At 50.4% G+C, this 25,828-nt stretch overlaps 1 protein-coding gene across 3 annotated transcripts in view; it reads right to left on the bottom strand.

Annotated features, from left to right (window-relative positions):
• The window catches only part of LOC119955311 (IQ motif and SEC7 domain-containing protein 3-like), a 662,877-nt gene that overhangs the window by 6,156 nt on the left and 630,893 nt on the right, over nucleotides 1–25,828 (bottom strand). Inside the window, exon 14 of one of the 3 annotated variants that reach the window (XM_038781397.1) lies at nucleotides 2,170–2,258. The exons of the other annotated variants lie outside the window; for them this stretch is intronic. Coding sequence (XP_038637325.1) covers nucleotides 2,199–2,258 — 60 coding nt within the window. The 3' untranslated portion in view covers nucleotides 2,170–2,198. The remainder of the gene's footprint in view (nucleotides 1–2,169; nucleotides 2,259–25,828) is intronic. 3 annotated transcript variants of the gene reach the window in all.

Raw genomic sequence — 25,828 nt, 5'->3', positions numbered from 1 at the left:
AAAGCTCAGATAACTGACCCTTGGTGACAATGTCCGAAGGCAAATCATCAGATTTCACATGTACATCGATGACCTCAGCTTGATCTCACCATCACCATCACGACTCCTCCATTGTTGCTGAGTTAGCAAACTGATTATCCACCATCTAGTACTGCGTGAGCAGGAACTTCCACCAATTAAATATGGGAAGATATATTAGTCAGTATCTAAATGTAAATAAAGCCAGTTTGGCATTCCTGTTCCAACTGTTCCCTAGCTGCCAACCCCATGCCTCACTCTGGTAACTGTCTAAGGTTAAAACACTCGGAATGACAGAATGCCATTATTGCAGTGCAGAAGGAGACCATTTGGCCCATTGTTTCTACCAAATGATCAATTTACTTGGTGTCATTCTCCTGAGTTCTCAGCATAGCCGTACACATTGTTCCTTTTCAAATAACAGTCGAATTCGCCACTGAATGTCTAGATTGAAGCTGCCTCCACCACACTCAATCAGTTTGCAAACTTGGAGTCATATTTGGCTCTGAAATAAGCTTCCAACCACATCATTGTGCTATCACAAAGTTTTCCATTCTCGTAACAGTTCCTGACTTCACCCTGCCTCAGCTCAACTGCTGTTGAAACCCTCATTTATTCCTTTCTTACCTCTTGACTTGGCAATTCCAACACACTCCTGGCTGCTCTACAAACTCTAACCTCCACAAACTTTAGGCAATCTAAAACTTGTTTAATTTGAATCAGTCTGCTATACCCATTACCTCTGCGCTCGCTGTCCAATGCTGGCTTCCAGCCGAACAATGTTTTGATTAAAATATTTGCTCCCTTTTTTTCAAATCCCTCCATGACCCTCCCCCTCCCTATCTCTGCGATCTCCTCCACACCGCTCTCTCAGATAGCTGTCCCTATCTCTGCGATCTCCTCCACACCGCTCTCTCAGATAGCTGTCCCTATCTCTGCGATCTCCTCCACACCGCTCTCTCAGATAGCTGTCCCTATCTCTGCGATCTCCTCCACACCGCTCTCTCAGATAGCTGTCCCTATCTCTGCGATCTCCTCCACACCGCTCTCTCAGATAGCTGTCCCTATCTCTGTGATCTCCACACCACTCTCTCAGATAGCTGTCCCTATCTCTGCGATCTCCTCCTCACCGCTCTCTCAGATAGCTGTCCCTATCTCTGCGATCTCCTCCACACCGCTCTCTCAGATAGCTGTGCCTATCTCTGCGATCTCCTCCTCTCCGCTCTCTCAGATAGCTGTGCCTATCTCTGTGATCTCCACACCACTCGCTCAGATAGCTGTCCCTATCTCTGCGATCTCCTCCTCACCACTCTCTCAGATAGCTGTCCCTATCTCTGCGATCTCCTCCTCTCCGCTCTCTCAGATAGTTGTCCCTATCTCTGTGATCTCCACACCACTCGCTCAGATAGCTGTCCCTATCTCTGCGATCTCCTCCTCACCACTCTCTCAGATAGCTGTCCCTATCTCTGCGATCTCCTCCTCACCGCTCTCTCAGATAGCTGTCCCTATCTCTGCGATCTCCTCCACACCGCTCTCTCAGATAGCTGTCCCTATCTCTGCGATCTCCTCCTCACCGCTCTCTCAGATAGCTGTCCCTATCTCTGCGATCTCCTCCTCACCGCTCTCTCAGATAGCTGTGCCTATCTCTGCGATCTCCTCCACACCGCTCTCTCAGATAGCTGTCCCTATCTCTGCGATCTCCTCCACACCGCTCTCTCAGATAGCTGTCCCTATCTCTGCGATCTCCTCCTCTCCGCTCTCTCAGATAGCTGTCCCTATCTCTGCGATCACCTCCACACCACTCTCTCAGATAGCTGTGTTAATCAAATTCAGTCATCCTGTGCTTCCCTCATTCTAACCGTACCAGCAGTGCTGGCAGGGGCTGGTTTAGCTCACTGGACTAAATCGCTGGCCTTTAAAGCAGACCAAGCAGACCAAGCAGGCCAGCAGCACGGTTCAATCCCCGGACAGGCGCCGGAATGTGGCGACTAGGGGCTTTTCACAGTAACTTCATTGAAGCCTACTCGTGACAATAAGCGATTTTCATTTCATTTTTCATTTCAGTGCCCCCAGTTGCCCACACCCTAAGATCCCTAAACCTCTCCACCTCCGATCTCACTGTCTCCTTTTAAAATTATCCTTAAAACCTACCTCTTTGACCAGGTTTTCAGACATCTGGCTTAACATATCCTTTTGTGGCTTGGTGTCAAATTTTGTTTCGTTGTGTTTCTTTGATGCACCTTTGGATGTTTATTATGTTAAAAAAAATAATTGTTCTTGTCAAAAGTTAAATGAAGTCATTTCAAATCTATGTCCTGTTTTAACAACAAGCTAAGTTTTAATTGCCGCCATTCAACCTCTATGACACTGAATCTTTTCACTATTTGTTCACAGGGTGCTGTTGGCTCGGCCAACATTTTACAGTCTGGTGTAGGAACCAGCAGTGTTGTTCGGGAGTTCCAGGGTTTTGACCCAGTGACAGTGAAGGAGGGGGATATATTTCCAAGTCAGGGTGGTGTGGGGCTTGGAGGGGAATGTGCTGATGATGATATTCCCATTAATGTGCTGCAATTGTCATTCTAGGTGGTAAAGGTGTGGAGTGTGTGTGTGGAGGGGCTGAGGCACAACAGTGTGGAGTGACAGAGTCATACAGAACAGGCCCTTTGACCCATCGGATCAGCGCCAACAAAACTACACTAAATCTACGCTTATCCCACTTTCCAGCACCTGGTCCATAGCCTTGAAATCTTTGAAGTTCTCATCCACATACTTTTTACAGGTTGTGAAGTTTCCTGCCCCCAGAACCCTCCCTCCCAGCCCATCCTGCCCCCACCACCCTCCCAGCCCACCCTGCCCCCACCACCCTCCCAGCACATCCTGCCCCCACCACCCTCCCAGCACACACACCCTGCCCCCACCACCCTCTCAGCACATCCTGCCCCCACCACCCTCCCAGCCCACCCTGCCCCCACCACCCTCCCAGCCCACCCTGCCCCCACCACCCTCCCAGCCCACCCTGCCCCCACCACCCTCCCAGCCCATCCTGCCCCCACCACCCTCCCAGCCCACCCTGCCCCCACCACCCTCCCAGCCCATCCTGCCCCCACCGCCCTCCCAGCCCACCCTGCCCCCACCACCCTCCCAGCCCATCCTGCCTCCACCACCCTCCCAGGCAGCACATCCTCCCTCCACCACCCTCCCAAACAGCCCACCCTGCCCCCACCACCCTCCCAGCCCACCCTGCCCCCACCACCCTCCCAGGCAGCACATCCTCCCTCCACCACCCTCCCAGGCAGTCCATTCCAGACTCCCACCACCCTCTGGGTGAATATATTTGTCCTCAAATCCCCTCTACACCTCCTGCCTTTCACCTTAAACTATGTCCCCTCGTTATTCACTCATTCTTCCAAAAAATACTTTATTTCTGCCTCTTCTCTCTCTCCCTTAATTCCACCTTTTGGTCCCTTTCTGTAGAACTCTTTCTGTACGTGATTTGAAATTGAACCCACTAATTGAACACAGTTAACATAGAACATAGAACAGTACAGCACAGAACAGGCCCTTCGGCCCTCGATGTTGTGCCGAGCAATGATCGATTAAGGCGATAAACAGTTTGCCTCGTTCACTCCAATCCCTGCTGCACTGTAGAGAGCACTGTGGCGAGTTTGCTGCATCATTTCCATCTCATACCTCCAGCAACTTAATAGCAAAATCTAGCGGAAATTAAATGGGCAAAGTCCAATAGAACCGTTCATTGGTCTGCGAGACAGCAATTTGTTGGTCATTGTGATTTCCATTCGCTATTGAAAGTTCTGCCTCTACCTGTCATGTGAGTACCTTTAGGAAATGAATGTTTAATCAATGTACCTTTAAGAAATGGAGCAGCTTGGACTTCCGGTTGAGGCTATGCGGAGCTAAGCCGCACGTTCGGCAGCTCCCGCTTTAAAAGGACTTGTGGGCTCTTTTAAGGGCCCCAAACGGCGCTGATTCGACGATTCCCGGTGGATAAAGGGGTCTGGAGCTAAAACCCCCGGGATTTATGGTTTGGACTCGAAGTGGGGCGAGGAGAAAAACGGCAGCAGCTCCCCTGGAAAAGCGGGGGATGGTGGACAAAATGGCGGCCGGTGGAGCCCCTGAGGAGTGGAGGCAGTGGGCGGAGGAGCAGCAGGCGGCCCTTCTGCGCTATTTCACGGAGCTGAAAGGGGAGTTGTTGGAATCCCTGAAGGTGACGACGAGTAAGCTGCTGGAGACCCAGACAACCCAGGGTGCAGCGATACTTGAGTTGCAGCAGCAGGCCTCTGAGCGCGTGGAGGAGGTTTCGGGCCTCGTGGGGAAGGTGGAGATACACGAGGCGCTTCATAAAAAGTGGCAAGATCACTTCGAGGAGATGGAGCTTCGGTCACGGAGGAAGAACCTGCGGATCCTGGGCCTCGAGGAGGGGCTGGAGGGGTCGGACCTGCCGGCCTATGTGGCCGTGATGTTGAACTCGCTGGTGGGGGCAGGGATCCTTCCATCTGCCCCTGGAGCTGGAGGGGGCCCACAGAGTGCTGGTCAGGCGGCCTAAGGCGAATGAACCCCCGCGGGCGGTGCTGGTGCAGTTCCATCGGTTCAGTGACCGGGAGTGTGTGCTGCGATGGGCCAAGAAGGTGAGGAGTAGTGAGTGGGAGAATTCGGTAGTGCGTGTCTACCAGGACTGGAGTGCGGAGGTGGCCAAGCGGAGAGCCGGGTTTAACCGGACGAAGGCGGTGCTCCATGGAAAGCAGGTGAAGTTCGGCATGTTGCCGCCTGCGCGCCTGTGGGTCACCTACAAGGACCAGCATCACTACTTTGAGTCCCCGGAGGAAGCGTGGGCCTTTGTGCAGGCTGAAAAGCTGGACTTGAACTAGAGATTGGGGGCTGTGGGAGTTTTTCTATACTATTCATGTATCATTGTTTATGCTGTAGCGGGTTATTCTGTCTGTTTCTGTTTTTTCTCTCGCTTTCGGACGATGTGGGTTATGGTTTTGTGTTCTAAGGGGGGTACTGGGGTTTGTGGTTGATCTGTGTCTTTGTTTGTACGGAGTTGGTGGTTGGGTTGGGACTGCTGTTTGGGAGCTGCGTTAGGGGGGTGGGGTGGGGCAGTGTGAAAGCGCGGGCTTTTCTCTGGTTTCCCGCGCTGCGGGATGAGGGGGTGGAGCTGGTGGCGAGGGGCGTGGCTATTAGACCGGGTTTCCCGCGCTGAAGCGGTGCCCAGGAGCTGATGCAGGGGAGGAGGGGGGACCTCATATCGGGAGGGGTCGGAGTTAGAGCGGGAGCTGCCGGGGTCAGCAGAAGTCAGCTGGCTCACGGGAGTACAGTGGAGGGAGTGTCGCGGCTAGGAGGGGTCCTAGCCTGGGGGAGGGGGGGGAGGATACCGGGTTGTTGCTGGATTGGCCAGGGAGGAGTTTGGGGGGGTCGGGGTGAGGTTCTATCGCCGTGCGAAACGGGCCGAATGGGTGCTGGCCAGGGGCGAGCAGTCGATGGGCTATGGTTAGTCGACGGGGGAGGGGGGGGCGGGGTGCCCCCTGATCCGGCTGATTACGTGGAACGTGAGGGAGTTGAATGGGCCGGTTAAGCGGGCCCGGGTGTTTTCGCATCTGAAGGGGCTGAAGGCGGACGTGGCCATGCTCCAGGAGACCCACCTGAAGGTGTCGGACCAGGTCCGTCTGAGGAAGGGGTGGGTGGGGCAGGTTTTCCACTCAGGGCTCGACTCGAAGAACTGGGGGGTGGCGATCCTGTTGGGGAAGAGGGTGGCGTTTGAGGCATCTGAGGTTGTGGCTGATAGTGGCGGCAGGTATGTAATGGTGAGCGGTAAGCTGCAGGGGGAGAGGGTGGTGTTGGTTAATGTGTACGCCCCAAATTGGGATGATGCTGGTTTCATGAGGCGTATGTTGGGCCGCATTCCTGGCCTGGAGGTGGGGGGCTTGATCATCGGGGGGGACTTCAATACGGTGCTGGATCCCCTACTGGATCGTTCTAGTTCAAGGACAGGCAGGAGGCCAGCGGCGGCCAAGGTATTGAGGGGGTTTATGGACCAGATGGGAGGAGTGGATCCCTGGAGGTTTGGGAGGCCGAGGGCTCGGGAGTACTCTTTTTTCTCCCATGTGCACAGGGTTTATTCCCACATTGATTTCTTTGTTCTGAGCAGGGGACTGGTCCCGAGGGTGGAGGAGGCCGAATATTCGGCTAGCGCGTTTTCGGACCATGCTCCGCATTGGGTGGATCTGGAGATGGGGGAGGTGCGGGACCAGCGCCCGCTTTGGCGTCTGGACGTGGGGTTGTTGGCTGATGAGGAGGTGTGTAGGAGGGTTCGGGGATGTATCGAGAGGTACCTCGAGGTCAATGATACTGGGGAGGTCCAGGTGGGGATGGTGTGGGAGGCTCTGAAGGCAGTGATTAGGGGGGAGCTGATTTCCATCCGAGCCCACAGGGAGAGGGGGGAGAGGAGGGAGAGACTGGTGGAGGAGCTGTTGAGTGTGGATAGGAGGTGCACGGAGGCCCCGGAGGAGGGATTGGTGGGGGAACGGCGTAGCTTGCAGGCCAAGTTTGATTTATTGACCACCAGAAAGGCGGAGACACAGTGGAGGAAGGCGCAGGGAGCGGTCTACGAGTATGGAGAGAAGGCGAGCAGGATGCTGGAGCACCAGCTTCGTAAGCGGGACGCGGCTAGGGAGATTGGCGGAGTGATGGATAGAGATGGGAATGTGGTGCGGCAGGGGGCAGAGGTCAATGAGGTCTTTAGGGACTTCTATAGGGAACTGTACCGGTCGGAGCCGCCGGCGGTGGGAGGGGGAATGGAGAGTTTTTTGGACAGGCTCCGATTTCCAAGGGTGCAGGAGGAGCAGGTGGAGGGACTGGGGGCGCCGATCGAGTTGGAGGAGCTGGTCAGTGGGATTGGCCACATGCAGTCGGGGAAGGCGCCGGGACCGGATGGGTTCCCGGTTGAATTTTATAAGATATATGCGGACCTGCTGGGCCCCCTGTTGGTCAGAACCTTCAACGGGGCATGGGAGGGGGGTGTTCTGCCCCCGACGATGTCTCGGGCGCTAATCTCCCTGATCCTGAAGCGCGATAAGGACCCCTTGCAGTGCGGATCATACAGGCCGATTTCACTGCTGAATGTAGACGCCAAGTTGCTGGCAAAGATCTTGGCCACTAGAATAGAGGACTGGGTGCCGGGGGTGGTACATGAAGATCAGACGGGTTTTGTGAAGGGGAGGCAGCTGAACACTAACGTGCGAAGGCTGCTAAATGTGATGCCGGCAGCAGAAGGAGAGGCGGAGATTGTGGTGGCATTGGATGCGGAGAAGGCCTTTGACAGGGTTGAGTGAGGGTACTTGTGGGAGGTGTTGAAGAGGTTTGTGTTTGGGGTGGGGTTTATTAAATGGGTGAGGTTGCTGTACGAGGCCCCGATGGCGAGTGTAGCGACAAATGGGAGGAGGTCCGAGTACTTCAGGCTCCACCGTGGGACGAGGCAGGGGTGCCTCCTGTCCCCCGTGCTTTTTGCGCTGGCAATAGAGCCTCTTGCATGGCTCTCAGGGAGTCGGGGAGGAGGAGGGGTTTGGTGCGAGGTGGGGAGGAGCACCGAGTGTCGCTGTATGCAGACGACATGGTGCTGTATGTAGCAGACCCGGTGGAGGGAATGCCGGAGGTGATGGAGATTCTTGCTGAGTTCGGGAGTTTCTCGGGATATAAATTGAACCTAGGCAAGAGTGAGCTGTTTGTCGTGCACCCAGGAGATCAGGAGGAGGGGATTGGTAGGCTCCCGCTAAAGAGGGCAGTGAGGAGTTTTAGGTACCTGGGGGTTCAGGTGGCTAGGAGCTGGGGGACTCTGCACAAGCTCAATTTTACTAGGTTGGTGGAGCAGATGGAGGAGGAGTTTAAAAGGTGGGACGTGCTGCCGTTGTTGTTGGCGGGTAGAGTACAGTCCGTTAAAATGACGGTGCTCCCGAGGTTTTTGTTTTTGTTTCAGTGCCTCCCCATTTTCGTTCCGAGGGCCTTTTTTAGGAGGGTGAACAGCAGCATTCTGGGATTTGTTTGGGCGCACGGGACTCCGAGGGTAAGGAGGGTCTTTTTGGAGCGGGGCAGGGATAGAGGGGGGCTGGCGCTGCCCAACCTCTCTGGGTACTATTGGGTGGCTAACGTCTCGATGGTACGCAAATGGGTAATGGATGGGGGGGGGGGGGGCAGCATGGAAAAGGATGGAGATGGCGTCCTGTGGAGGCACGAGCCTGAAGGCACTGGTAACGGCGCCGCTGCCGCTCCCTCCAACGAGGTACACCACGAGCCCGGTGGAGGCCCCGCTGCGGGGGAACCACCGGTTTGTCCCAGGGAACATGGATGGCGGGTTCCTGGGGTGGCACAGGGCGGGCATTAGGAAGTTGGGAGACCTGTTTATTGACGGGAGGTTCGTGAGCCTTGGTGAACTTGCGAAGAAATTTGAGCTCCCCCCGGGGAATATGTTCAGGTACCTTCAGGTCAAGGCGTTTGCTAGGCGACAGGTGGAGGGGTTCCCTTTGCTGCCCCCGCGGGGGGGTAAGGGATAGGGTGCTTTCGGGGGTGTAGGTCGGGGATGGGAAGGTGTCTGACATCTATCAGGTAATGCAGGAGTTGGGGGAGGCGGCGGTAGAGGAGCTGAAGGCTAAGTGGGAGGTGGAGCTGGGGGAGCAGATTGAGGAGGGGACGTGGGCGGATGCCCTGGAGAGGGTGAACTCCTCCTCTTCATGTGCGAGGCTTAGTCTCATCTAGTTCAAGGTGCTGCACCGGGCCCACATGTCCGGATCTAGGATGAGTAGGTTCTTTGGGGGTGAAGACTGGTGTGTCAGGTGCTCGGGGAGTCCAGCGAACCACGCCCATATGTTCTGGGCATGCCCGGCACTGGAGGAGTTCTGGAAGGGGGTGGCGGGGACGGTGTCGAGGGTGGTGGGATCCAGGGTCAAGCCAGGTTGGGGACTCACGATATTTGGGGTTGGGGTGGAGCCGGGAGTGCAGTAGGCGAAAGAGGCCGGTGTGCTGGTCTTTGCGTCCCTAGTAGCCTGGCGGAGGATCTTGCTGCAGTGGAAAGATGCGAGATCTCTGAGCGTGGCGACCTGGATTAATGACATGGCGGGACTCATTAAGCTGGAGAGGGTCAAGTTCGCCCTGAGGGGGTCGGTACAAGGGTTCTTTAGGAGGTGGCAGCCTTTCCTCGACTTTCTGGCTCAACGATAAGGTACTAGGTCAGCAGCAGCAGCAACCCGGGGGGGAGGGGGGAAAGGGGGGGGGGGGGGTTAGGGGGATAGTGTTTAAGTTAATTTGCATATTGTTAATTAATTCTGTTGTATATTGAGGTTGGGAGGGGTTGGGGGGTTTGTTATATGCGTTGTTATGGGTGCCGGGGGGTGTTTATTATTATTAGGGACAGGAATGGTTGTTGCAGGTTCCGGGGTTTAGGTGTTTTAGTAAGTTCAGAGAAGGGGGCAAAAGAGGGGGAGGTGTGGCGCTGCTAGTCAAGGACAGTATTACGGTGGCGGAAAGGATGCTAGATGGGGACTCTTCTTCTGAGGTAGTATGGGCTGAGGTTAGAAACAGGAAAGGAGAGGTCACCCTGTTGGGAGTTTTCTATAGGCCACCTAATAGTTCTAGGGATGTAGAGGAAAGGATGGCGAAGATGATTCTGGAAAAGAGCGAAAGTAACAGGGTAGTTGTTATGGGAGACTTTAACTTTCCAAACATTGACTGGAAAAGATATAGTTCGAGTACATTAGATGGGTCATTCTTTGTACAATGTGTGCAGGAGGGTTTCCTGACACAATATGTTGACAGGCCAACAAGAGGCGAGGCCACATTGGATTTGGTTTTGGGTAATGAACCAGGCCAGGTGTTAGATCTGGAGGTAGGTGAGCACTTTGGAAACAGTGACCACAATTCGGTGACCTTTACGTTAGTGATGGAAAGGGATAAGTATACCCCGCAGGGCAAGAGTTATAGCTGGGGGAAGGGCAATTATGATGCCATTAGACATGACTTAGGATGTGTTGGTTGGAGAAGTAGGCTGCAAGGGTTGGGCACACTGGATATGTGGAGTTTGTTCAAGGAACAGCTATTGCATGTTCTTGATAAGTACGTACCAGTCAGGCAGGGAGGAAGGGGTCGAGCGAGGGAACCGTGGTTTACCAAAGAAGTGGAATCTCTTGTTAAGAGGAAGAAGGAGGCCTATGTAAAGATGAGGCGTGAAGTTTCAGTTGGGGCGCTTGATATTTACAAGGAAGCGAGGAAGGATCTAAAGAGAGAGCTGAGACGAGCAAGGAGGGGACATGAGAAGTCTTTGGCAGGTAGGATCAAGGAAAACCCAAAAGCTTTCTATAGGTATGTCAGGAATAAAAGAATGACTAGGGTAAGAGTAGGGCCAGTCAAGGACAGTGGTGGGAAGTTGTGTGTGGAGGCTGAGGAGATAAGCGAGATACTAAATGAATACTTTTCGTCAGTATTCACTCAAGAAAAAGATAATATTGTGGAGGAGAATGCTGAGACCCAGGCTATTAGAATAGATGGCATTGAGGTGCGTAGGGAAGAAGTGTTGGCAATTCTGGACAAGGTGAAAATAGATAAGTCCCCGGGGCCGGATGGGATTTATCCTAGGATTCTCTGGGAAGCCAGGGAAGAGATTGCTGAGCCTTTGGCTTTGATTTTTAGGTCATCATTGGCTACAGGAATAGTGCCAGAGGACTGGAGGATAGCAAATGTGGTCCCTTTGTTCAAGAAGGGGAGTAGAGATAACCCCGGTAACTATAGGCCGGTGAGCCTAACGTCTGTGGTGGGTAAAGTCTTGGAGAGGATTATAAAAGATACGATTTATAATCATCTAGATAGGAATAATATGATTAGGGACAGTCAGCATGGTTTTGTGAAGGGTAGGTCATGCCTCACAAACCTTATCGAGTTCTTTGAGAAGGTGACTGAACAGGTAGACGAGGGTAGAGCAGTTGATGTGGTGTATATGGATTTCAGTAAAGCGTTTGATAAGGTTCCCCACGGTCGTCTATTGCAGAAAATACGGAGGCTGGGGATTGAGGGTGATTTAGAGATGTGGATCAGAAATTGGCTAGTTGAAAGAAGACAGAGAGTGGTAGTTGATGGGAAATGTTCAGAATGGAGTTCAGTTACGAGTGGCGTACCACAAGGATCTGTTCTGGGGCCGTTGCTGTTTGTCATTTTTATAAATGACCTAGAGGAGGGCGCAGAAGGATGGGTGAGTAAATTTGCAGACGACACTAAAGTCGGTGGAGTTGTAGACAGTGCGGAAGGATGTTGCAGGTTACAGAGGGACATAGATAGGCTGCAGAGCTGGGCTGAGAGGTGGCAAATGGAGTTTAATGTGGAGAAGTGTGAGGTGATTCACTTTGGAAAGAATAACAGAAATGCGGAATATTTGGCTAATGGTAAAATTCTTGGTAGTGTGGATGAGCAGAGGGATCTCGGTGTCCATGTACATAGATCCCTGAAAGTTGCCACCCAGGTTGATAGGGTTGTGAAGAAGGCCTATGGTGTGTTGGCCTTTATTGGTAGAGGGATTGAGTTCCGGAGCCATGAGGTCATGTTGCAGTTGTACAAAACTCTAGTACGGCCGCATTTGGAGTATTGCGTACAGTTCTGGTCGCCTCATTATAGGAAGGACGTGGAAGCTTTGGAACGGGTGCAGAGGAGATTTACCAGGATGTTGCCAGGTATGGAGGGAAAATCTTATGAGGAAAGGCTGATGGACTTGAGGTTGTTTTCGTTAGAGAGAAGAAGGTTAAGAGGTGACTTAATAGAGGCATACAAAATGATCAGAGGGTTAGATAGGGTGGACAGCGAGAGCCTTCTCCCGCGGATGGAGGTGGCTAGCACGAGGGGACATAGCCTTAAATTGAGGGGTAATAGATATAGGACAGAGGTCAGAGGTGGGTTTTTTACGCAAAGAGTGGTGAGGCCGTGGAATGCCCTACCTGCAACAGTAGTGAACATGCCAACATTGAGGGCATTTAAAAATTTATTGGATAAGCATATGGATGATAAGGGCATAGTGTAGGTTAGATGGCCTTTAGATTTTTTCCATGTCGGTGCAACATCGAGGGCCGAAGGGCCTGTACTGCACTGTATCGTTCTATGTTCTATGTTCTATTGTTATTGTTATTATTGTATTGTTTTGTTGATATATATTTTTCAAAAAATTTCAATAAAAATTATTTTAAAAAAAAGAAATGGAGCAGCTCATATTACTGAAGTGATGTCTGAGGGTGGGGGTAGCTGAGTTGAGCTCACTTCTGCTTTTAGTTTCAGTTTGAGAGAGCAGCTGAAAAGTGCCTGGCTGGGTTGCTGAGAGCCCCATGAAGAAAAGAGCTTGGGTGTGTCTGTGTTTGCAGTGAGCTGGATCTGCTGTGATCTCTGCCAGGAATGACTATCTCCGAATAATTTGGGTGATTTAAACTCATAATAGTGATGTCTTTAACCTGATGTGTTTCTGTTTAAAGGTGTTAAGTCTTTTGGAGGTTTGAAGGAACATTTTGAGGGATTATTTAGTGTTGTATTATTTTTGGGGTTATCTTTGAAGTAAGGGGTGTTAAGTGATCCAATGTTTATTTAAAAAGGTTAAGTTAAATTCATGGAATAAACATTGTTTCGTGTTTAAAAACCCACATGTCCATAATTGTAATACTGCACTTGGAGACCAAGCCGTGTGCTTCAAAAGCAACAATACATTACAGGGAGAGGTTGGTTGAACTCCATGGTACATTTTGGAGTTCTGAAAACACCTCTCACATAATACTATCTTATTGAAAGGAGGAGTTCCTCACCAGCTGAGAGTACAATTCCACTGTCAGAAATAGATTTATTACTGTTATCTATTGACAAGAAAAAGATTAAAAATATGAAAAAAATGTAGAAAGTCTGGGAGAAACAGATATCGTGGCTTCTCTCAATTTCCCACCATACTCAGTAGAAATCTCAGGAAACAATCTGAACCATTATTTATGCCATTGCGCCAGGATTTGTAACAATAGATCGGGAACATCCGGTGGAAATTCTAGCCAATTGCATCGCCTGTGCTATCTTTTGAATGCGTCAATATGAAAACCCAGGGTCATTTTCTTGTTTTCCAAAGGTATAAAATACTGACTTAAAGATCTTGAAAAATAGATGAGATATTTCTGTGATCTGAGGGGAAGGAAGTATACTCAAATGGAGAACATGTTTGAGGAGCAGAGGGCAGCACGGTGGCACAGTGGTTAGCACTGCAGCCTCACGGCGCCGAGGTCCCAGGTTCAATCCCGGCACTGGGTCACTGTCCGTGTGGAGTTTGCCCATTCTCCCCGTGTTTGCGTGGGTTTCCCCCCCACAACCCAAAGATGTGCAGGTTAGGTGGATTGGCCACGCTAAATTACCCCTTAATTGGAAAAAAAATAATTGGGTACTCTAAATTTATTTTTTAAAATGAGGAGCAGATTGACACTTGCTCACACTGACTTGCTCTCAGTAAGTCTGAGGGAATCAGATTACAAAATTATCCGTATCATCCCACTGCTTATACCCTTGTGATGAAAATTGCTCACATCTCAAGCAATGTCTCGGTAAATAGACAGACACAATATTGCTATCGGGACAAAGGGGTGGATTCTCCGTCTCGCAATGACGGGATTTGATTTATTGTCACGTGTACCGATGTACATCCTCCATTTATGAATACATAAAACATACTATAACCATTAATAAATAAAGAACATACTATAATAGCAGTTCATAAAGATGTGGGAAGAGGGTCTCACAATCAGGTGGAGGTTGGCGTTGGGCGCTGAACCGACCGCCAGTCCTCGGACCCCCGCTGGTGGCAACAACGTGCTCCACACCCCGTGCCAACATCAGCCTGCAAAACCGGCATTTGTATACGTTAACGTATCATTACCGGGACTGGCGCAGTATTCTCCAGGCCTCCGTGATGCTCCGCCCCCGTCAGGCAGAGGTGGCACGAGCGCGGTTCACTACAAAACAGGGAGCGGGCGCCGTGGCTCCTGAGGGAGGGAGGAGGTAAGAAGTTTCTGAAATCGCAATGGTGCTGAAAACTGTGGCGCTGGTTGTGAGGGGGGGGGGGGGGGGGGGCGTACGTCAGGGCTGCCGAGAGTCACAGGGAGTGACTCGGTGACGGGCCGTGGATTCAGGGGAGCCCCCCCCCTCCCCGGGGTCAGGGTGGCCGGCCATGGACCACTCGGCAAACCCTCCGACCCCAACTGACCCATCGCCAGGAGGGGCGTGGCCAAGCTCAATCAGTGGCCAATCAGGTGCTGCCCCTCCTCAGTTCACTCATCAGAAGCTCAGCCCCACTGCAGGGGAAGCAGGGGAATAGCAGAGCTCACCCCAAACACAGGACCCCTGCACCGTGGCCTCTGGCACCCTCCCTGGCACACTCTGCAGGACTAACTGCTGCCTTCAGGCCCTGCCTGCCCACCGTGCCCCTACTCCCATCCATCCTGCCCCAGACAGCTTGCCACAGCCTGGGTATCACAGCCAGAACCCACAGCTCCTGGCAACTATGGTCTCAACAGGTGCCCAGCCCCATCCATAGGCCCTGCCACACGCAAGCCTCTGAGCATGTGGCCGATCGGTAGGACACGGTGATCCCCCCACCCCACAACACGGTGCCACCCTGCTGGCGGGGTAACACATGGCCTTTCCAAGGAGGACACACAGAGGAAACCCCACTGGAGGGAGCAGGACAGGGGCTGCAGAGAATTCGCTGATATGGATTAGGGCAACCATCGGTATCCCGGTTGACAGGGACAGGTGGTGAGGTTAGAGAACACTAAGGGGCAATTTAGCATGGCCAATCCACCTAACCTGCACACCTTTGGATTGTGGGAGGAAACCGGAGCACCCGGAGGAAACCCACGCACACTTGGGGAGAACGTGCAGACTCCACACGGCCAGCCACCCAAGGATGGAATTGAACCCGGGTTTCTGGCTCTGTGAGGCAGCAGTGCTAAACACTGTGCCACCATGCCGACCCGGGTCACTGGTACTTGGAGGGCAGCAGTGCTAACCACTGTGCCACCATGCCGACCCGGGTCCCTGGTGCTGTGAGGCAGCAGTGCTAACCACTGCGCCACCCCTGTGCTGCCCCCGTTGAGCCCATTTTGTTGGGTTCTGATCTTGAAGAGGCTGCCTGATAGTGGGGAGGGAAGGTGGTAAGCTTGAGGGGTCAGTGAGCTGTACCCCTGCTCCTCTTCACCCACAAGCCGGGGTGGAAAAGTACGAACCCAGTTCTGCCTATTTTCGCATTGCTTCAGCTGACCAGCCCTTAAATCTGGAACAAAAATAAAATCTTAGGCACAGAGCTTCATTAGAATATTTTAGTGAATGGCCCAACTGTAGAGTTCAGGTTAGTCACCTGCCGGGCCGCAGGTGGCACAGTGGTTAGCACTGGGACTGCGGCGCTGTGGATCCAGGTTCAATCCCAGCTCTGGGTCACTGTCTGTGTGGAGTTTGCACGTTCTCCCCGTGTCTGCGTGGGTCTCACCCCCACAACCCAAAGGGTAGGTGGATTGGCTAAATTGCCCCTTAATTGGAAAAAAAATGAATTGGGTACTCTAAATTTATTTACATTTTTTTCTTTTCTTTTTAGGTTAGTCACCTGCCCACGATCTCAAATCTGTTAGAATCTGAAGTAGGCAGGGTGGGATGGGTGGGGTTGGTATCCCATTTCTTTTATTTTTAACCCAGTTAAAATGTATTAAGTAATTTAAATGTTTGTCTCTGTCAGGTGGGTGTGTCATTGAGAACGGTGCATTGTGGCCTTGCACACGGGACATGTTTTCACCATTTCCTGGCTGGGAATCAACACCAGAGCAACCATCTCAAATTGCCAATATCACCATTTTAATCAATAACACATGGACCCTCTTTGTTCAAAGCTGCTTGTCTTCCCTTCACTTTTCTCTCCAAGAGCTGCTGATGAATGTGGCAATAAGGAGGAGGACTATTTGAAATAAACAGAAACATCAGTGGCATCATTCACAGAGAACCACGATTCTAGCAGAAAACTGAAATTAAACTTTCAGGATTTTAAAGGTTTGGGTTCATGAGGCGATTAATTACCCAGAAATGTTGGCCGGAATTCTCCAGTTGTTACGATTCAATCTTCCCGCTGACAGCACTGCCCCGCCAATGGGGTTCCGGACGGTGTGGGCAAATCCCACTGACAATGGGCAGGAGGCAAGCGAATGGCGCGGCCGAGAAACTGGCGGCTGGATCACCAGCCAATCCCGAGAAACAGGCGGCTGGATCACCAGCCAATCCCGAGAAACAGGCGGCTGGATCACCAGCCAATCCCGAGAAACAGGCGGCTGGATCACCAGCCAATCCCGAGAAACAGGCGGCTGGAGCACCAGCCAATCCCGAGAAACAGGCGGCTGGAGCACCAGCCAATCCCGAGAAACAGGCGGCTGGAGCACCAGCCAATCCCGAGAAACAGGCGGCTGGAGCACCAGCCAATCCCGAGAAACAGGCGGCTGGAGCACCAGCCAATCCCGAGAAACAGGCGGCTGGAGCACCAGCCAATCCCGAGAAACAGGCGGCTGGAGCACCAGCCAATCCCGAGAAACAGGCGGCTGGAGCACCAGCCAATCCCGAGAAACAGGCGGCTGGATCACCACAGAATCCAGCCCCTTGTCTTTTGAATATTATTTGTTGTGTAAAATATTTACTCAAGTATTTGGTTTGGTGATCTCTGGTATTGAATCCACATTGGAAGCAGTCCAGTGTTTTACTCATGGAGCTAGGATTCCTCCCTCTATACCCAATCCCTGTCTCAGAGAATTGACTCCACTAAATGCACAATGTTTCCTTCCAGTCAACAATCATCATTATTCGGCAGGAATTTGATAGCCAGCCTGTTGGGTGTCTAAGTGTCAATGGATTAGAATTTATCTTTTCTTCTGGATGTGTGTACATTTTACATTGTTAATTTGCTGATATCGAGCAGAACTTGTCCAAAACATTCTTGCTCAACAACGTTCTCAAATTGGAAATGAACAAAACAAAGTCAAAGAAATAATATATTGTTACCATTCGCAATGATTCTTCATAAATGGTTAACAAAGAACAAAGAACAAAGAAAAGTACAGCACAGGAACAGGCCCTTCGGCCCTCCAAGCCCGTGCCGACCATGCTGCCCGTCTAAACTAAAATCTTCTACACTTCCGGGGTCCGTATCCCTCTATTCCCATCCTATTCATGTATTTGTCAAGATGCCCCTTAAATGTCACTATCGTCCCTGCTTCCACCATCTCCTCCAGCAGAGAGTTCCAGGCTCCCACTACCCTCTGTGTAAAAAACTTGCCTCGTACATCTCCTCTAAACCTTGCCCCTCGCACCTTAAACCTATGCCCCCAGCAATTGACCCCTCTACCCTGGGGAAAAGCCTCTGACTATCCACTCTGTCAATGCCCCTCATAATTTAGTAGACCTCGACCAGGTCGTCCCTCAACCTCCGTCGTTCCAGTGAGAACAAACAGAGTTTATTGAACTGCTCCTCATAGCTAATGCCTTCCATACCAGGCAACATCCTGGTAAATCTCCTCTGCACCCTCTCTAAAGCCTCCACATTCTTCTGGTAGTGTGGCGACCAGAATTGAACACTATACTCCAAGTGTGGCTTAACCAAGGTTCTATACAGCTGCAACATGACTTGCCAATTCTTATACTCAATGCCCCGGCCAATGAAGGCAAGCATGCCGTATGCCTTCTTGACTACCTTCTCCACCTGTGTTGCCCCTTTCAGTGACCTGTGGACCTGTACACCTAGATCTCTCTGACTGTCAATACTCTTGAGGGTTCTACCATTCACTGTATATTCCCTACCTGCATTAGACCTTCCAAAATTCATTACCTCACATTTGTCTGGATTAAACTCCATCTGCCATCTCTCTGCCCAAGTCTCCAAACGATCTAAATCCTGTGGTATCCTCTGACAGTGCTTATCACTATCCGCAATTCCTCCAACCTTTGTGTCGTCCGCAAACTTACTAATCAGACCAGTTACATTTTCTTCCAAATCATTTATATATACTACGAACAGCAAAGGTCCCAGCACTGATCCCTGCGGAACACCACTATTCACACCCCTCCAATCAGAAAAGCACCCTTCCATTGCTACTCTCTGCCTTCTATGACCTAGCCAGTTCTGTATCCACCTTGCCAGCTCGCCTCTGACTTTACCTTTTGTCCCAGTCTACCATGAGGGACCTTGTCAAAGGCCTTACTGAAGTCCATATGACTAGAGTAAGATTAGGGCCAATCAAGGATAGTAGTGGAAAGTTGTGTGTGGAATCAGAGGAGATAGGAGAAGCGTTAAATGGATATTTTTCATCAGTGTTTACACTGGAGAAAGACAATGTTGTCGAGGAGAATACTCAGGTTCAGTTGACCAGGCTAGATGGAATTGAGGTTCAAAAGGAGGAGGTGTTATCAATTTTGGAAAATGTCAAAATAGATAAGTCCCCTGGGCCAGATGGGATTTATCCTAGGATTCTCTGGGAAGCCAGGGAGGAGATTGCAGAGCCTTTGTCCTTGATCTTTATGTCGTCTTTGTCAACAGGAATAGTGCCGGAAGACTGGAGGATAGCAAATGTTGTCCCCTTGTTCAAGAAGGGGAGTAGAGACAACCCTGGTAATTATAGACCTGTGAGCCTTACTTCGGTTGTGGGTAAAATGTTGGAAAAGGTTATAAGAGATAGGGTTTATAATCATCTTGAAAAGAACAAGTTGATTAGCGATAGTTAACACGGTTTTGTGAAGGGTAGGTCATGCCTCACAAACCTTATTGAGTTTTTTGAGAAGGTGACCAAACAGGTGGATCAGGGTAAAGGGGTTGATGTGGTGTATATGGATTTCAGTAAGGCGTTTGATAAGGTTCCCCATGGTAGGCTATTGCAGAAAATAAGGAAGTATGGGATTGAAGGTGATTTAGCGGTTTGGATCAGTAATTGGCTAGCTGAAAGAAGACAGAGGGTGGTGGTTGATGGCAAATGTTCATCCTGGAGTTCAGTTACTAGTGGTGTACCGCAAGGATCTGTTTTGGGGCCACTGCTGTTTGTCATTTTTATAAATGACCTGGAAGAGGGTGTAGAAGGATGGGTTAGTAAATTTGCAGATGACACGAAGGTCGGTGGAGTTGTGGATAGTGCTGAAGGATGTTATAGGATACAGAGGGACATAGATAAGCTGCAGAGCTGGGCTGAGAGGTGGCAGATGGAGTTTAATGCGGAAAAGTGTGAGGTGGTTCACTTTGGAAGGAGTAACAGGAATGCAGAGTACTGGGCTAATGGCAAGATTCTTGGTAGTGTAGATGAACAGAGAGATCTCGGCATCCAGGTACATAAATCCCTGAAAATTGCCACCCAGGTTAATAGGGCTGTTAAGAAGGCATATGGTGTGCTAGCCTTTATCAGTAGGGGGATTGAGTTTCGGAGCCACAAGGTCATGCTGCAGCTGTACATAACTCTGGTGCGGCCGCTCCTGGAGTACTGCATGCAGTTCTGGTCACCACATTATAGGAAGGATGTGGAAGCTTTGGAAAGGGTTCAGAGGAGATTTACTAGGATGTTGCCTGGTATGGAGGGAAGGTCTTACGAGGAAAGGCTCAGGGACTTGAGGTTGTTTTCGTTAGAGAGGAGAAGGCTGAGAGGTGACTTAATAGAGACATATAAGATAGTCAGAGGGTTGGATAGGGTGGACAGTGAGAGTCTTTTTCCTCGGATGGTGATGACCAACACAAGGGGACATAGCTTTAAATTGAGGGGTGGTAGATACAGGACAGATGTCAGAGGCAGTTTCTTTACTCAGAGAGTAGTAGGGGTGTGGAACGCCCTGCCTGCAACAGTAGTAGACTCGCCAACTTTAAGAGCATTTAAGTGGTCACTGGATAGACATATGGATGAAAATGGAATAGTGTAGGTCAGATAGGCTTCAGATGGTTTCACAGGTCGGTGCAACATCGAGGGCTGAAGGGCCCGTACTGCGCTGTAATGTTCTATGTTCTATATTCTAACATCCACTGCCCTACCTGCATCAATCATTGTTGTGACCTCTTCAAAAAACTCTATCAAGTTAGTGAGACACAACCTCCCCTTCATAAAACCATGCTGCCTCTCACTAATACGTCCATTTGCTTCCAAATAGGAGTAGATCCTGTCTCGAAGAATTCTCCAGTAATTTCCCTACCACTGACGTAAGGCTCACCGGCCTGTAGTTCCCTGGAGTATCCTTGCTACCCTTCTTAAACAAAGGAACAATATTGGCTCTTCTCCAGTCCTCCGGGACATCACCTGAAGACAGTGAGGATCCAAAGATTTTTGTCAAGGCCTCAGCAATTTCCTCTCAAGCCTCCTTCAGTATTCTGGGGTAGATCCCATCCGGCCCTGGGGACGTATCTACCTAAATATTTTTCAAGACGCCCAAATACCTCATCTTTTTGGATCTCAATGTTCTATACACTGTTTTCCAGACTCTACATCCAATTCCTTCTCTTTGGTGAACACTGATGCAAAGTATTCATTTAGTACCTCACCCATTTCCTCTGGCTCCACACATAGGGGCGGTTTAGCACAGGGCTAAATCGCTGGCTTTGAAAGCAGACCAAGGCAGACCAGCAGCACGGTTCAATTCCCATACCAGCCTTCCCGAACAGGCACCGGAATGTGGCGACTAGGGGCTTTTCACAGTAACTTCATTTGAAGCCTACTCGTGACAATAAGCGATTTTCATTTCATTTCATTTCACATAGATTCCCTCCCCTGTCCTTCAGTGGGCCAACCCTTTCCCTGGCTACCCTCTTGCTTTTTATGTACGTGTAAAATGCCTTGGGATTTTCCTTAACTCTATTTGCCAATGACTTTTCATGACGTCTTTTAGCCCTTCTGACCCCTTGTTTAAGTTCCTTCCTACTTTCCTTATATTCCACACAGACTTCGTCTGTTCCCAGCCTTCGAGCCCTGACAAATGCCTCCTTTTCCTTTTTGACGAGACCTACAATATCTCTCGTTATCCAAGGTTCCCGAAATTTGCCGTATTTATCCTTCTTCCGCATAGGAACATGCCGGTCCTGAATTCCCTTCAACTGACATTTCCCACATGTCAGATCATTTAGTTCTGCAAAGGTCCATTGTGACAGAGAAAGTGAATCTGGTTATTTCAAATTAAACACTGGCAGCCAGACAGGAAGCTGCAGGCTGACATCAGTGAAAGGCAAATTTCAGAATGATGTGGGGAAGTTTGTCACAGCAGGAGGTGATCATTGTATTGAACAGACCTGAGCATCCGACAAAAATAAAACCCTGGCAACATTTAACAAAGAGTTTGATACAGTAGGGGAGGGGAGGGGGGGGGTGGAAATATTTTTATGGATGGATGAATTTCGAGTAGTTAAAGGGACCTTCTCAGCATTTTCTTTGTGTTTCTATCATGTTTATCCAGTGCACAGTGTGTGATTCGCTCATGGATTTGTCAATTGAAGATAACGTTCGTGGTCGGAGATTTGGTTGGGGTTTTCAAACAAGCTGAGCAATCAGCTGACTACCCGAATACCTGATCCAAACGCTGGCCAAATCATTTCTGCAGTTAATGGCACATCATGCTCAGAGCAGCAGAAGCACTTTATCAAGATGGCCTGTGTAAACCTGAATATTACTGAACTCTGAGTGATGGCCATTTTGAAATGTTTGCAATGTTCTTTCTGATATTTTATGACTAAAGTATATTTTGCAAATAAAGAATGCTTCAGGATATAACTACTTTCTCAACTGATTGGCCATGAATAATCATGATGCATCAATAATGAAGCCGTTATACATTTTTGTAATTTTCCTGTTCAACAGTTTGGTAAATAACAACTGCAACATTTATTTACATAAAGCTACAATGACGAGGTTGACAGCGCCCCGTGGCTGCCAGTCAGGATTGAACTGATACACAAACCCGGGGTTGCTGATGTCATGCCACCCTGCTCCCTGATTGGTTACTCAAGTCACGTCACCCTCTCGGCAGATCGCCCCTTAAAGGGGACAAACACAACAGCCCTCCCTCTCTAAGTTACTTTATACATCGATAAAAATTCAGTTATTTAATCCACATAATTAAAATATTGAGCACATGCAATCCATCCATTTTAAATGGAGCCTTTCGGGTTGTTTCCGATTTCCAGTGAAGACGAGTAACTCCTCTGTCGGGGGTCCTTCCACTGGGGAGCCTTTTGCAGAAACCACGACTCCCGGCATCTCCTCGGGTATGGGTAACCCATCTTCATCCATTTCCATGGGGACGACAGACTCACCTGTCACAGGCTGACTCAGTACTGGTGGCACGGTAGCACAGGGGTTAGCACTGTTGCTTCACAGCACCAGGGTCCCAGGTTCGATTCCCGGCTTGGGTCACTGTCTGTGCGGAGTCTGCACGTTCTCCCCGTGTCTGCGTGGGTTTCCTCCGGGTGCTCCGGTTTCCTCCCACAGTCCAGAAAGACGCGCTGTTAGGCAAATTTAGGTTGGCTGGTTTAGGACAGGTTGGCTGGTTTAGCACAGGGCTAAATCGCTGGCTTTGAAAGCAGACCAAGGCATGCCAGCAGCGTGGGTTCAATTCCCGTTCCAGCCTTCCCGAACAGGCACAGGAAGGTGGCGACTAGGGGCTTTTCACAGTAACTTAATCTGAAGCCAACTTGTGACAATAAGCGATTTTCATTTCATTTTCATTTCAATTGGATATTCTGAATTCTCCCTCTGTGTACCCGAACAGGAGCCGGAATGTGGTGACTAGGGTATTTTAACAGTAACATCACTGCAGTGTTAATGTAAGCCTACTTGTGACAACAAAGATTATTATCATTGCTTACTGCTGGCAGCCCTGTTTCAGGTGGCAATCCTGGCTGCTAGGTCAGCTCTCACCCTCCTAAATGGTCCACATGCTTCTGGACAATTCTTCCTTGTACATCCACTTCATAAGACAAAGTTCCTGTTTTTGATGCAAGTTTCTGACATTCACTGAAAACCATCTTGTTGATTTGCCTGAATCATGGTTTTCCTTCTGACTGCTCTGATTGCCCTCTCTCCTCCCTGGCAAATTTGGAAACTCCAGACTCAGTCTGATGGTAACACATCAGCCCATCAACAACACTGCCTGTGGCAGTCCCGTTATAGAGCGGGACTGGTTCTACATCCCAGAAGCAATGGTGAGATTCTGGTCTCCAGAGTCACCGCTGACTGATTCCTGAGGCCCAGCTTGAGGGTTTGGATGGCTCACTCAGGTGGGATGTTGGATGCTGGGTGGGAAGGGGCTGTCCGAATGTGCTTGATACCGTTTAAGGAGGTGGAAGTTTGAAATTTGGCACACGTGAACACTATTCCACTTTCCGACACTCTGACTTCAGCGACAGGTGGGTCACAAAACACTGACGCAATTTCTCAATTGTGGCATAGACTTTGTTTCAGACACTTCCATCCACTTTGGATGGATATCAACAAGGAGCAAGAACATTGTGCCCAAGAATGACCCCACATCATCAACATGAACCCGTACCCATGGCTGACCCAGCCATTCCCAAGGGTGCAGTCAGGTTGCCCCAGGCAACCTTTGTTGTATTTGGCACCGTTCGCAGTGCTTCACCAAACTCTCAGTGTTGGCATCGATGTCAGGCCACTAGGCGTAACTCCTGGTGGCTGAGCATCTTCATTTCAGATACACCCAAATGGCATTGTGCACTTCAACAAGGAGCAACTCCCTTTCGATGTCTATTCTAGCACCACAAAGTATGATGACATCTTCGCAACTTAATTCATCCTCTCGTATATACTACAGTTAAATTCTTCAGAAACTGGCTCATTGGCCCAGTCTCACTTTGGACAACAGCGTATCTCTCCTAGTCCAATACTTGATTCTCTGCAACAAAAGTGGCAATGAGTCCAAGAAATTCAACAACTTCCTGCGGTGCTCAGGGAGGGGCTGCACTGGTAAAGGCAGGCAACTAAGAGCATCCCCATTTGCAATATGTGTTCCAGGTCAGTGCTTATTCGCAGGTGGACGGAGCTAATGCCCAACGCTGAATTCTGTCTCCATGGATGAGTAGCTCTGAATTGCTGTAACTGTAATCTTCACAAACCTCAACCACTTTAAAGAGAGTTAAGTTCTGTCAATTTCCAGCTCAGCAGTTCAAACTCACTCAAGCCTGAAGGGGCAGGTGATTGGAATGCACTCAACTCTCTTTGAAGTAGTTGATGTTTGTAAACCTTGTGGAGCACTTCTGAGTTATTGAACCATGAAAAGGATGAACGAAACAAGGCTCACACCTGTGTTGTGGATGCTGTCATTCACAGACCAGTGAGGGAAATTAATGAATGGCTTGCAGCCCAAGGATCTGAGGGGTTTAAATACAGGTCACTAGTTTCTCTTTCCAGGAATTGACATGTGCTGCTTCCTCTGTCTGAACCAGAGGTGTATTTCCCAGGTGAGTGTTACAACAATCATTTTTTTTTTCACTGCCCCGTCTGGCCTGCTCTCCAGCTTCCAATCTGGGGTTTCTTTTCTGGGGGTCTGTGGGAAGGGGGGGTGGGGGGGTGGTTCCGGTAGTTAGGGAATATTTGGGGAAGGGGTTACATTAGTTAGGGGGCCTCTGTGGGGAGTCTCCCTTTAGTTAGATGGTCCCTGGGGGGAATGGGTCGGGTCACACCCGTACTTGGGGGAAGGGGGGTACCCAGAAAATCTCGGGGTAGTGGCTGCTTTATGATTCACGTGGGGGGTGGTGCCAGCCACAGTACCTTGCTATAGCGGGTGGCTCGATAGCGGGATTCCCTCAGGAATTCCTCCCACTCCTCGCCACGCATAGAGGGAAACTGAATTGCTTCCTAACTTGTGAGTCCAGATCATTCCAATTTAGCTCCGGCAGGAGAACAAGTCTCCCAAACAGAGGGGGCTGACTTCTCCGTTTTGGAAACAAAGTCCCCACGATGGCGTGAAAACGGTGGTCTTTTATGCCAGGAAAACTGGCGCAAAACGGCCACCGATTCGCCGTTTTGCTGGGGGCTAGCAGGGAGGCAGCGTACGGCACGCGGCTCTAGCTGCCGATACGGCCCTCAGCACTTCCAGTTCCGAGGCTGCGTATGCGCATAGCAGCGGCCTGCAGCGACCATGCTGTGCTCGATGCCGGACTCAGCCCATGGACTCGGACCGCGGAAGTAGTGGTCCCGGTCTGAGTCCGCAGCTGCCACACTAACTTCATGACGGATGAGACCATGAGAGTCCCACGCCGTTGGGAACTCGGCTGGTCAGGGATGGAGCATCACAAGGCAGACCTCAGGCAACTCCCAGAGTACACCACCTTGCAGGGGGGGGAGAACTCAAAAACCGGCACCGCTCCCGATATTGGCACCAAAATGGATTCTCCGCCCGTCACCGAACACGATTTCAGGGACGGAGAATCCAGCCCAGGTTTCCTGATGGAGCCAGCCAGGGGAGTTAATTAGAGCAGTCAGTAACTGGTTCAGACTAGTTCCTGAAACAGGAGAGGCTGAGAGACTAAAATCAAGCCTCTAGGTTGCAGCTTTCTCGGAGTGCGAGCTGCAGTCAGTGAGACTCAGGAGTTGAGGTAAATATGGGAGATTAGTTAAGTGGGGGAGGAACAGACCAATGGTGGCAAGTTGGGAGTCCCACAACATTGAGTGTAAGTCTTTGGTAGCTGAGTATTAAATTAAACAACAGAACCTCCAAGGTTCTAAAGTGCGGACTATTAGCTGAGCCACAC

The sequence above is a fragment of the Scyliorhinus canicula genome, chromosome 20 (genome assembly GCF_902713615.1).
Source record: "Scyliorhinus canicula chromosome 20, sScyCan1.1, whole genome shotgun sequence".
Classification (NCBI taxonomy): Eukaryota; Metazoa; Chordata; class Chondrichthyes; order Carcharhiniformes; family Scyliorhinidae; genus Scyliorhinus; species Scyliorhinus canicula.
The sequence above is the reverse complement of the archived record's forward strand: the minus strand, read 5'-3'. Positions and strand labels throughout refer to the sequence as shown.